The 13528-nt window shown below is 36.5% G+C and overlaps 1 protein-coding gene across 1 annotated transcript; it reads left to right on the forward strand.

Moving 5' to 3' along the window:
• Positions 1 to 495: 495 nt before the first annotated feature.
• Positions 496 to 3885, forward strand: LOC141826880 (uncharacterized). The gene is made up of 3 exons (XM_074714196.1): positions 496 to 759; positions 2092 to 2172; positions 3224 to 3885. The coding sequence occupies exons 1-3, from the start codon at positions 601 to 603 to the stop codon at positions 3608 to 3610; spliced, it is 627 nt and encodes a 208-aa protein (XP_074570297.1). The 5' UTR covers positions 496 to 600; the 3' UTR covers positions 3611 to 3885.
• The last annotated feature ends 9643 nt before the right edge of the window (positions 3886 to 13528 follow it).

Raw genomic sequence — 13528 nt, forward strand, 5'->3', positions numbered from 1 at the left:
TGGTATCAGAGCCCGGTTTGCTCTGAATCGAGTAACTACCGTAAGAGCCGGGGGAGATCCATATTTTTTTCGTGTTTCATTTTTTTTTTTACGATCTAAAGTAGGCATTGGTGCCTGAGTTTAGATTTTTTCTTCGTTCGTTCGTTTATTTTACTCGAATCTGGTGCGACACCATTCGAGTCGTGCCTGAGTTTAAATCAAATTTTTTTTGTTCGTTCGTTGGTTTTACTCGAATCTGGTGCAACACCATTCCAGTAGTTTTGTCTCTCTATACTCTTCCCGCACTGCTAATCCAAGACCCAGTCTTGGAATTTTTGTCTAATTTTTTTTGTGTGAAGGATCTAAATGGCCCAAGGCGAAGGCTATAGCACCGCTCGCCCTCCTCTTAATTCAGTCGTACTGGGCAAAGTTGGATTTGTACGGCCCAAACAATCGATTCATGGATGCGGAGCCTAAATAAGGTTTCTTTAGCAGGCGGGTTTGCGTTCTTGTGAGGTGAAAAGGGACGGAAGCGTCCCTGTCCGCAAGAGAAGGGCGAGTCTTGTTTCCTAGGGTTTCGTCGTCGGCAGAGCCTCTCTTCTCGATCTCGATCTCGGTACCATGTCTAGGAAGCGGAAAACAGAGGCGACGCGGCTCGACGAGGTGGATCGGACGATGTATTCCACCTTTTGCAGCGCTGCTAACTCGCTCTCGCAGCTGTACACGCAAGCCATGAACCAGCAGAAAGTCTCCTTCCAGGCCGGCGAGCGCCATGCTCTGGTTATACCTTTTCTTTCTCACCGCCTTTACCGTATTTTCGTCTATCTTGCCTCTGATCGTGTTTCTTCAATTTAATTTTGTTATTAGATATCTTCATCTGGTAAACTCAAAAAGGCAAAAAGATGTGTTTCATCTCATTGCAAATTCTTTTGCCAACACAATAAGAAAAAGTTTAAAAAATGTCCAGAAAATATTGATTTTATATGATTTGTTTGCTTGTGACTCATTGCTTTGCATGCCATTTACTCCTGTTTACCTGCTTCAAGAATGACTAAACTAGTTTTTCCATTTGGCATCAGTAAATTAATTCAGAATGATTAAACTCGCAGGATCATGAATTTTAATGATATTGCATTGCCACATTAGTATACTTAATGTGGCAACATAGGTTGTGTATCATCAAGTAATTGTTTCACCTTAATCTTGGTAAGCGCAAACATCTCCGAATTGTAGTTCCTGGGGAAATGCTAACTCCTTTCAAGTAGGCGGACAGGTGCACTAGTCCATGCTTATTTTTAGCCATTGATGTGCTTAGCCTTGTCTACTCAGTACTTGAACTACAAGTCTGATTATTTGCTAATGTTTAGTGAAATTGTAGCCATATATATTTGCTGTGTTCAAATAGAGATCTAGTTATAATTCCTTTATCTTATGTAAATAATGAAATAAGCTGATTTGACTTGTTAGATTAGTTTCCCCTCTTGAGCTATATCTTTTATTGACTGTAACCTCATTTGTGTCTTTCTATAATTTTGATATATTATTGTCTATCCGAAGTACAAGTGGCAAAACTGGCCAATTGGGCTGGCATGGTCTGGGCCCCAGTCAGCCCATTTAGATAATGTATCGTTGAAGCGCAAAATGAACTGTCCATGAGCCATCCTAACATGAACTGTCATGGTTGTGCCTGGCATGGCCTGTGATGGCAAGGTATGGCACCCAGGCCCGAGCTCGACCTAGCCATTTTTAATAAAATAATAAAGATATAGAACAGGAATATGTATTTAAATATATATAGATTTTAAATAATCTCTTATTTATTTAAAATTTTCAATCTTTTTTATATGTTTTTCAATATGTGGGTTGGGCTTGGGCTGGGCTCGGTCCATCTCATGGGCCGAGCCACCTCAGCCCGACTAACCCATGAATCAGGTTGGCCCAGCACAGACCAACTCCTATTAGTCTGTGTCAGGCACATCCGAAACCCAAGGTTGGGCGAGGCCGGGTTGTGGGCAGCCCAACCTGATTTCCACCTCTAACCTGAAAACTTATCTGTCACTGAAAGCTTATTTTGTTAAATATATAAATGGTATTTCATTATTCTTTGTGCAGGAAAAGCTTTATCAATGGATGATGAGGAAGCAGGAGGAAGAGTCGAGGCTTACTGTAGCTGATATAGTTGCCCACGTTCAGGTTAATCATCTTTGATATTTTATTTTATCAGGTTTGGTGAAGTTGCATTTCATGTCAGTTATTTTACTGTTTAACTTTCTATTCTCATACCACTGCCAAATGCAAACATTGAAATTGATTTTTTTCACGTATAGCTTTTTGTGTTTGAATTTTATCCATTTTTGTTGCAATGCCAAGTAATATTGTGTCTGATTTTCCTTTTCTGTGTCTGTGATTTTCATTTTCATATGTTTTTTTTCTGTGATTTTCATCCTCATATGTTTTTTTTTTCTGTGCTTATCTTTTAATCTTTTCTAACCACCTCTTTACTTGATTTATTAGCTCTTGTTGATGGAACAGAAACCATACCTCCTTTACTCTTTTGGAATCTGATTTTTGCTCCATTTGATCAAATTAATCATTAGAAAAATCCTTCTATCAGCATTAAGTTAATAAAGTGAGGGGCATTCTTAGCATTGCTGATCTGTTTATTACCATTAGAGGTCTGTAACGTGATGTATGCTTGCTTCCTGTCAAGAGCTGTTGTCAGACTAGTCTTCAGAATTAGGATCCCTACTTTTTCAGAGGTAGACTAACCATGTCTTGATTCTTCAAGGTTGTCTAAGCTATAATGTATAGGTTATTTATGACCTGATTAATGTGAGGAATATTTCATATAGAATTCTCAGAGTTGAACGTTCAGATCTATCCTTATAATTTTGAAATTAAGCTGCCCCTCAAACTCTTGAAGATTTCTGTCAAAATCCTTTACCAGAATACTTCCTGCACATGTAAAGGAATTCATTGAAATACTGCATCAAAAACATTTTTAAAAGCTAAAAGAATTCTCAGGTGAGTGTCGAACCTGATCCTGCATAATGATTTCCTCTAAAAATTGAATACTTGATATGATACTTATATGATTATTCTAACTCATATATTGCTGGATATCATTTTCTTAACTATTTTTGCTAAATCCTTTTGTCGGACCAGTTTTTGTTTCAAGCATTTCCCTCTTTCTTTGTGCTACAATAGAGGAGGTTGTTGTATTAATTGGATATCCTTTTGACAGAACGAAATGGATTATGCCGTCGATGATGCCGTCTCGAGATCATCCGTCCAACACCAGTATCAAACAACAATGCAGATGACAAACTCGAGCATCCAGCATCCATCCGCTTTGTTTGGTCAGCCAACTGCTGGACTTGCTCCTCGAAGCACACACTCAGATCAATCAAAAAACTCAGTTTTCTCAAATGCTCTTTCCAGCCCCGTACGGAGGAGCCTTCAGCCATTTCACATTGAGCAAGGAGGATTCTATAACAATGACGGCCTACCAACTGGCAACACTGAATCAAGAAGCCATGACCCTAGCCAAAACCGTGAAGCTAATTCACTCAGTTCAAACTATTCATCCATGGACATTCACACCGATAGTCCACCTCAGGGATCTTTCTGAGCCATGAATGCTGCTTCGATGGTAACTCATGCACCTTGCTCCTCTGTTCTGCAAATTCAACTGATGGTACGTAATGCAGGGTACTCTGATTATTCTTTCTTGTCAATGCATGTGGCATACAATGGTAGTCAAATATAATACGGGTGCTTATGTTTCATACTATGTTGTTTAGAGTTGAATGAATGGTTTGCAAGCACTTGTTTGAAATTTGTTCCTTAGTCCTGGTAATTCTTTATACAGTTTGTGGATGAATGTAAAAGGTACATTTTGTGGTAGTATTGTTTTACTTTTGCACTCTTAACGTGAAAGAAATTTGTAGATCTATCCTGTTTTCTTGAAGAGGTGGTAGATCTATATAGTTTAAACATGTAGATCATCATCGGTCAACAATGATCAAGATCAATCACCAGTTAAAGTTGGTCAACGTGTCCAATGGCTGATCACTAGTAGTCAAACGACTTGTCAATATCAAATCAACCTAGTATCAACATCGATCGATAGTCAGTCAACACTAGTCAACTATCGCATGTTAATATGGACAATCAATAATTGGTAATATCCTGAACGATGCAATTAGAACCCGATTAACTGGGGGACGATGTTGAATCTTGAGAATAATGAAGAATTCTTCTGTAAAAGGTAGAATCTGTCATCCTCGCGATCCCACACGATCGATTCCATGATCATTTATAAGGAGACAAATCGTATAAGGAGGTAAATCGAGAAACTACAATCATGACGGAAAAGAGTATTAACTATGAGGATGAACTGCTGCGTTTTAACTCTAATACCAATTTACACAAAACAATAGATGAATAAAGCACAATCATCAATCAGAGAAAAGTATAAATAAATAAAAATCATTAACTCAATATACTTTGGATCTTGACCTCTTTACATAAGTTAATAATATATTTATTTTTTATAAAATAATAGAACTTTATTAGATAAGCTTCAATTATCTCAATAAAAAACAATTTTTTTAAAATAAATACTATTTTAAAAATATCCCATGAAATAACATTAGTCAATATTGTCAATAATGGTCAAAAGTTAGTCAACATCAATCATCGATTAACTATGTTAGTTCAAAGATAAATTATATCATAAGCCAGTTAGGGGTTAATAAGGATTGCATTAAATACACTTCGAATCTTATCTGGTTGCTTAGAGCACCTACATTGATATTAATATATGAGTATTATAACAATTACAATCAATATAGATGAGTATTATAATACTCATATCTGAAGAAGTTAACGAGCAAAATTCAAAAAAAAAAAATTGAAACGTTTAATTATATGTTGTTTTTAATTGTATTCAAGTGTGATTTTTTTCCTATGTTGTACTTCTTCATTTCAAATTTATGATAAATTTTATTTTTAAATAAATGACACTTGTAAAAGAAGATGAAATAATTTTAAGCAATAAATATATTTTAAAATAATAATATTATGAAATTACAAGAATAAATTTGAAAATATATTTATTTATTTAATATAAAATATGAATAAAGATAAATGAGTGAAGTGGTGTTAGAACCTCTAATGATATTTTAATGTGTTATCAAAGAAGTTTAAATTAGACCATTGTTGTGTTTTAATATGTAAGTCTAACGCTTTGTTTGGGAGGGGATGAAGAAAGGGGAGGGAAAGATAAATAAGGGAAAGGAGAATCTTGAACCTTGTTTGAAAAAGGAGTGAGCTAAAGGAAAGGGCAGGTAGGGATTCATAAACTTTAACCCTCCTTACCCATGAAGGAGAAGGGAACCTAAACTATTTTTTTATTTCAATCTTATCCCTATTATAAAATGTTAATTTTCAAATTATTCCTATTCCAAATCAATGTCTAATTTAAGATGTGAGAGTATTTTTATAAGTTTATATATTTAACCTTCATTCCCCTCCCTCTCCTCCCAAATAAGATAACACATGTTACGTTAATGAACCTTCTCTCTCTCAAACAAAGAAAACATAAATATTTTACTTCCTTTCCCTTTTCCTTCTTTCCTCTCTCCTTCCCCTTCTGTTAATGAACCTTCCCATCACCCCATTCAAATAAAGCGTAAGTGTGCAAAGACTTGGAGAGCATATAGGTACCGAATGATAGAAGATGTAGGCGAGCGAGAAGGATGACATGGAGAAGGAGTTGACGGGCTCGGTGCATCCGAGATACAAGGAGCTACGGAAGAGTACTTCGGTGGATCGAGAAGGATGCACGGGGAGTGAGTCGGAAAGGCTCAGTGCATCTTAGGGATGAGAAGTCAAAAGGAAGTTTGTTCAAGGTGACCAAAATCGAGTCCGAGCACTCGATGAATCATCCAAGCAGCCACAACGGATGAAGTCATCGAATGGTCAAGTCTAAAGTTGACCATTTCCAGGCGACTAGAAGTGTTCCAAATGACTAATAGGAGGGTAGTTGAGTCATCCAAAATCGTTGTCAAAATGGATTAGATTAGAAGCCACATCAGCGATGTCAGGGCAACCAGAAGCCTCTGATTGACTGGAAGCCTTCGATCGACAGGAATATGCCACATCATTACAATGATCAATTCAGAGTCGTTGTTGAAGTGGATCAAGCCTGAAGCCACGTCACAAAGATCCAGTCGATCGGAAGGTTTCTGGGTGACCGAAAGATCTCACGTCAACACAACGGTCAGATTGAGATGAAGCATATAAATATGACTGAAGTTGAAAGAAGAAAGACAACAACACACATTCAACTTTGTTTTGTTTTTTTCTTCTAAAGTTCTTGTACTCAACTGTTATTAGAGGCTTCTCCACCTCCAAATTATTTCCAAAGAAGGAGAAGATAGTGGAACTTTTATAGTTTTTGAACTAACAACCCGAGGGCCGTAACCAAGTAATTTTTCGTGTCCTATTTCTCCACTTGCTAAGCGTTTTACCAGTGCATAAACATAATCAGATCGGCACTTATAATTCTACCAAAGAACTCTGAAAAAAATTCCTAAAGCTCTATGAAGGCACCTCAGAGATAAAACTGGCCAGGCTAGATCTACTAAGGAATCTACCAAATAATTTTCCGTGTCCTATTTCTCCACTTGCTAAGCGCTTTACCAGTGCAGAAACATAATCAGATTGTCAACAATTTTGCCAAAGAATTTTGAAAAAAATTCCTAAAACTCTATGAAGGCATCTCAGAGGTAAAACTAGCCAGGCGAGATTTACTAAAGAATCAACTTAGCAACCTCCGATTGGAAAAGAGATAAAAAGTGGCACAACTACATGGTAGACTCAAGGAAATCTTAACATATCTCCACAATCTCGAAGATATAGTGTCAAATCGAGACACTTTAAGGTATGCTTTAAATGTTTTCCTGCACACTCAAGAATGAATGCCCATAGTAGATTCGTACTATATTTCAAAGAACCTTAAGGTAAGTAGTTTAGAAAATTTCTTCACTACTATGGAATTACACAAGTCTATATGTATAGGATTGTAAGAAATAAGGGAACCACAACATAGCTCTACAAGCAAAGCAGAGCGAGCCAGATTTATAGTCATCCATGGATAGAGATCAAGAAGCTTATTTGGTAAGGAAAATGAAGAGGTTCTTTAAAGCTAACAACATTAATAGGAGACAAGCCACAAAGCTATTAAAGAAGAAGCAAAAACTAAAGATAAGATGTTTCAACTGTGATGAGGATGGCCACATAAAAGGCAATTATCCCAAGCTCAAGAATAGGAATAAAACCAAAGAAAAGGTGAAACCCAAAGAGAGAATGCTAAAGCAACATGGATCAACACTTTATCTTCAGAGGTTTCAAAAACTGAACATATAGCTGGTCTTGCATTCATAGCAACTCACCGAGAAGCAGAATTAAATAGTTCATCATCAAGTGAAAAGAGCAACATTGTAGGGGAGCCTCGACTTACGAGTCTGACATGGTAAGTGAGATAAGACATCTTCTCTCAGATCAGTTATATAATGCTATTAAGATGCTCTCTAGTTTGTTATGTAAATAAGAACAAAGTACATTGAATTGAAAAAGGTTAAAATAAAATTAGAAATTCATGCCCTAAAGAGGAATTTGAAAAGGTTACGGACGAAAATGCAAAACTAAGGGAACATGTAGAGACTCTAAATTAGCCCTAGATAAATTTTCTATGAGTTCAAATAATCTGAATATGTTGCTACAAAACTAAAGGACAAAATTTAGCCAATAAGGGTTAGGATATAGAGGACCAAAATATAATTTTAGATACCTTAGGGGCCAAATTAAAAAAGTGCTAAAACTTTTATTCAACAAAAATATTTGATAAATCTAGTAGGCGTAAATTTATTCCACTTGAAAATTTTTTAGAATAGTCAATCATAGAAAAAAAATATTTTTGAATAAATAGTTGATTCGATATGCACACAAAATTATTTTTTTCTGAATATTCTAATTAAAAGTTTTATGCAAAATATTTTAATGTGAAAATAAAGTATGTTTTATATCAGTAGATAAAATTTCATGATTTTTGGATACTTAGAAATTTTGATAAAATTATTATTAGAAATAATATATATATTGAATTTTACATTTGATAAATATTTCAGATTTTTCTTTAATTTCAAAATATTTTTTTTTTATCAAATTTCTAACAAGAGAGAAATTTTAAGTTTTTCTCAAACCCCATTTTTTTATATTGTCAAAAGGGGAGAAATGGAAATTAGACATAATGCAAAGGAGTTAGAATTATACTTTACTTGCATTATGCTTATTTATTTTAATTTACCCTAATTTAAACTTAGTTTGACGAACATAAAAAAAGAGAATGTTAGAACCTTTAGTGGTGTTTTGATGTGTTGTTAAAAAAGTTTAAATTAAGTCCTTATCATGTTTTAATCTATATGTCTAAGTGTATATAAACTTAGGAGAACATAAAAAAGTACCCAATAGTAGAAGACGCAGACGAACGAGAAGGATCACATGGAAAAGGAGCTGATGAGCTACGTGCATACGAGGTACGAGGAGCTACGGAAGAGTACTTCTATGGAGCAAGAATGATGCATGAGGAGTGAGTTGGAAAGGCTCGATGCATTTGAGGGACGAGAAGTTGGAAGGAAGTTTGCTCAAGGTGACTAGAACCGGGTCTGGTCGACCTTTGATCTGGGCGATTAGTGAATCATCCAGGCAATGATAGTGGATGAAGTCAGTGAATGGTCAAGTCTATGGTTGACCATTTCTAAGTGATCGGTCCGAGGGCAACTAAATTATCCAGAATCATTGTCAAAATGCATTAGATCAAAAGCCACGTTAGCGATGTCCAAGCGACTGGAAGCCTTTGGTTGACCGGAATATGCCACATCATTACAATGGTCAGTTCAGAGCCGTTGTGGAAGTCGATCAAGCCTGAAGCCACGTAAACAAAGATCTCGTCGACTGAAATGCTTCTTGACAATCAGAAGGTGCCACGTCAGTACAACGGTTAGATCCAGATGAATTATATAAATAAGACTAAAACTCGAAGAAGAAAGTCAACAACATACATTCAACTTTTGTTTTATTTTTGTGCTTCTAAACTTGTTATACTAAACTGTTGTAAGAGGTTCTTGGCCTTCAGGTCGTTTTTGAAGGAGAAGATAGTAGAGCTCTTATAGTTCTTGGGCTAACAATTTGATGGTTGTAACCAAGTAATTTTCCATGCCTTCTTTCTTTTATGTATTATTGGTTTTGCTAAAGTGTGTGTGCCCTTGCTAAATTGTTAGCAAGAGAAATATGTGTTTTTAATTGCAGGTCGCTATTCACCCTTCCTCTCTAGCAATCTGAATCATTTCTGCAGCACCAAGTGGAACTAACAAATAATGAATGTTAATGTTAAAATGAAAGTAAGTGTCTGTTAATAAAAAGGAGATGTTAATATAATGGGTAGTGACATGTAGATCCTATACTTTTTGAAGAGGTGACATATATTAACGTTCAAACCAATGCGGATGTCCTTAGTAACTATTAAAACTACAATTTCCATTCAGACAAGAATATAAATAATATTCATATTTTCAAAAAATTTTAATAATTATCAATAAATTGTGATTGTAGACTAAATTTAAGAAACGATAATTAATATAAATTTTCATAAGAAAAATTATATGGTAATTGACCAAAGGATGCACTTAAAATTGCATAATTTTCAAAAGGTGCGCATAGGTTTTATATCTCCCAAAGGGTGCACTTCATTCCCATTTTACTTACACCCCCCCCCCCACACACACACACTCAAAAGTCTCATTGAGACGCGTGCTTACCTTACCTTTATAAGATTTACATGCAATTGTTCTTGCACAAAATGCTAATTTTGACGGGATTTTCTCCAAAGAAGTTAAAGAAAAACCTTGAAGACCGGTTGTTCTCCAAAGAAGACCGATCTGAAATAAGATATTATGTGGTGAACAAATGGAAAATATATATATTTAGAGGTGGTTTTTGTTTTGGTTTGTCTACACTTACTCCTTGGTGCTAAACTTTCAAATTTGGAAGATGTACAATAGTTCTAATCCGTAACACAGTGGTGCTAACCATTAGATTCCAATACCACTGTGGTACACAACTTTCTACAACACCACTATGGTGATGTTCTTATACAACTAGTACCACTGTAGTGTTGATCTTTACAACCAACATCAATGTGATGTTGATCTTTATAACCAACACCAAAATGGTGCTAATCCACGGAAAGCAACACCAGTATTTTGAGGAGAATAGAATACTGTGGTGTTGGTCTTCGAAGAGCAACACCATAATGGTGTTGATCCTTGTAAAACTAACACTGGAGTTTGTGCCATTTGGCAAGGCCTATAACTTCTTGTATGAGGATCAGAACTATAGTTATAAACCATCTATACCTTAGTCTATGTGATTGTTATGAGTGCAATTTTTTATTTTTCAAGGATGTCCTTATTTTGGTTGAACTTAAATCATTTTTGACCTCCATTGATTCAAATTTAGAGGAGAGACAATGAGCTACTCAACAGTCCATAAATAAAAATATTAATGTAGTGAACAAAAAAATAGAAATACAAGTATTTTGATGTTTGATCTAAATGAAAAAGTAAATTGATTAGAAAAATGAAAATATTAATGTAGTGAACAAAAAATAGAAATACAAGCATTTTGATGTTTGATCTAAATGAAAAAGAAAATTGATTAGAAAATGAGGTACCCAATAATAGTACGGTATTTGAAGAATATTTTGAGCCAACATGGAGTCAGTAGGAAGATTCAGATATTCGAATTGCAGAAGAATTAGAATGCAATACATATTCAGAAGAATTCAGAGTCAAGTTGTAAAGGAGTCTACAATGGAATCAGTTAGTAGTCGTAAATGGAAGGCCTAAGGAAGCGACGAACCATAGGGTAGATCTCAAATTAGATTAGAGCACTGAACTTTCCCCGCATTAAAAAGCACTACTGATCCGCAGGTCGTCAATGGTACACTAGACCTCTTGCTCTAGATCTGTCATAGTGTTTTTTGAATGTCAAACTGGCGCTGATAGAGGGGAAGATCCTAGCAGCCGTCTGCTTAGCACGAAATAGCTTGCTCACATGGCACATTGAGTTGAGGGTTCACTTCAATGTGGGCTTCCTAGGCTCCTTTCTTATAACAGATCATTCCTATCCCTATCCCCGTTGCTTGGTGTACGCTAGTCCTTTATCGGTAAGAGCTAATAGCTAATGCCTATTCCTGTGCTTATGCCACACTGATACGTACATGGTATTCTTATCCCACTAGCATCTTTCTTTTCCGCACAATCCTAGGTGAAAAAGGCACACATCAAGTCTAGACACAATGAGAAGGTAAAAAATAAATGCATAAGGTGCATGCAATTTGGCCATAATAGGTCTTGTAAAATACCACCAACTCCACAACTACTAGTTCTTGAAATGCAAGTGTAAAAATAACAAATATTAACATTGTTGTAAGCAAAATTGTAAAAATTAATGCAAGTATTTACGTTGTTGAGTGTGTACATTGTATCTATGATAATCTCCATATTCTGCTACAAATATGTTTACATTGTATGTAGAGGTTTTATTTGTGATTTACTTGGATCTCACATTTTTTAGGTTATGGTTGGTTGTTTTACAATTTAGAGGATGTGTTTTTATTTTTTATATTGTGTGTTATACTGACTTCTGTCTTTAAAATTAAAGTGGTGCTGGTTTTTGAAATATAGCACCAAAGTGTGTTGGTTTTTGAAATCCAACACCAATGTGGTGATGGATTTGAAATGCAACACCACAATGTTGTTATTTTTTGAAATCCAAAACCAACAGCCACAGGGTGGTGTTGGTCTTTGAATTCCAGCATTACGATGGAGCTAGTTTTGAGATGCAGCACCACAGTGGTGATGTTTCTTAGAATCACATTGTGTTGATTACCCGATAGCAAGCACAGTGTGGTTCTGAGCTCTGTAAATAAAGTTATGAGTCTGTGAAAATTAACACAAAGTGTGAAACTATCTAAACCTTTTGAACAATGTTGGAAATGCTTCAAGATGATAACGGAGGGAACACTTAGACTCCTGGACACTACAAAAACCCACATGAGTTGGAATGAGTGCATTATGAGCTAGCTAAGTCCATCAATTGATTTTGATCGTAACCCATTAATGGAACTAAGGGACTTGAATTTCTAAAAACTTGATATGAGATGGAAGAGGAAGGAAAGTCCAAGGGTGGTCTTGGCAAAGGAAAAGTCCAAGGGTGGTCTTGGCAAAGGAAAAGTCCAAGGGTGGTCTTGGCAAAGGAAAAGTCCAAGGGTGGTCTTGGCAAAGGAGAAGTCCAAGGGTGGTCTTGGCAAAGGAAAAGTCCAAGGGTGGTCTTGGCAAGGAGAAGTCCAAGGGTGGTCTTGGCGAAGACTTGACATGACAAAGCTGATGGAAGCATCTCAGGCTAGTGCAGGGAGGCATGAGGCTGTGGGAGGTGTTTGAAGGCCGAGGTCTAGGTCAAGAGAAGCTGAAATGGGATTTTTCAGCTTCACCAGTCGACTGGCCCTGCCAGCAGTCGACTGCTCATAAATCAGACGCACACAGAAAGATCAGTCGAGCCAGAGGAAGACAGGAGTCGACTGGTCAGTCGACTGGTGTTATGGTTAGTCGACTGTTTCCAGTCGACTGGTCTTGGACAGTCGACTGCTATTTGAACGTTGCAGAAAATAGGCAAGCATTTAATGCGCTTTAATGCGAGATTTTGTTGCCGATTGAAGGCATCAGTCGACTGGCCCTGCCAGCAGTCGACTGATGTTGCAGAGATTATAAAAGAAGCCTGCACGAGAACAACTCAATCTTTTTGCCATTCTTTCATTCTTTTGTGCTTCTTCTGAGAACGTTTTTGTTCTCTATTCTCTGCTTTCTTTCTCTCCTCCTAGACAATATTTCATATCATATTTGAGGAGATCTGAAAAGTTGTAAAGGTTTCTCCGCCTTCGAGGTTTTCGAGAAGGAGAAGATTCATAGTGCATCGGGTGTGTGCGTGCGTGTGGATCCTTGGATTAGTCACCTCTGCGGAGGTGGATACCAAGTAAACGAACCGGGTTAGCGTTGATCTCTTTCTTTCTCTTTTATATTTTTGCTTCCGCTAATCTCTGTGCAGAGAAAGATCAAGAAAAATCGAGAAACGCTATTCACCCCCCCTCTAGCTATTCAACCGATCCTAACATTTTAGTCTTCTGAAATCCGCATCACAGTATTTTATTCTTTTCAAGGCGGTGGTGTTATTATTAGAAGAACATGACCACTGAGTTCTAAAAGTTTCAAAACCTTTTGAGCACTACTATTAAGGCCTTAAAATAGTAAAGGTTGACACTTTTGGACTCTCATGCATCGTATAAACCCACAAGAGTTGGAATGAGTCCGATTTGAGCTTTCTAGGTCCATCAATAAGGATCAAAATTCATTGATGGACCAAGGGG

The sequence above is a fragment of the Curcuma longa genome, chromosome 4 (genome assembly GCF_044706935.1).
Source record: "Curcuma longa cultivar G26 ecotype Majalengka, Jawa Barat chromosome 4, ITB_CL_G26_1.1, whole genome shotgun sequence".
In the NCBI taxonomy this organism is placed as follows: domain Eukaryota; kingdom Viridiplantae; phylum Streptophyta; class Magnoliopsida; order Zingiberales; family Zingiberaceae; genus Curcuma; species Curcuma longa.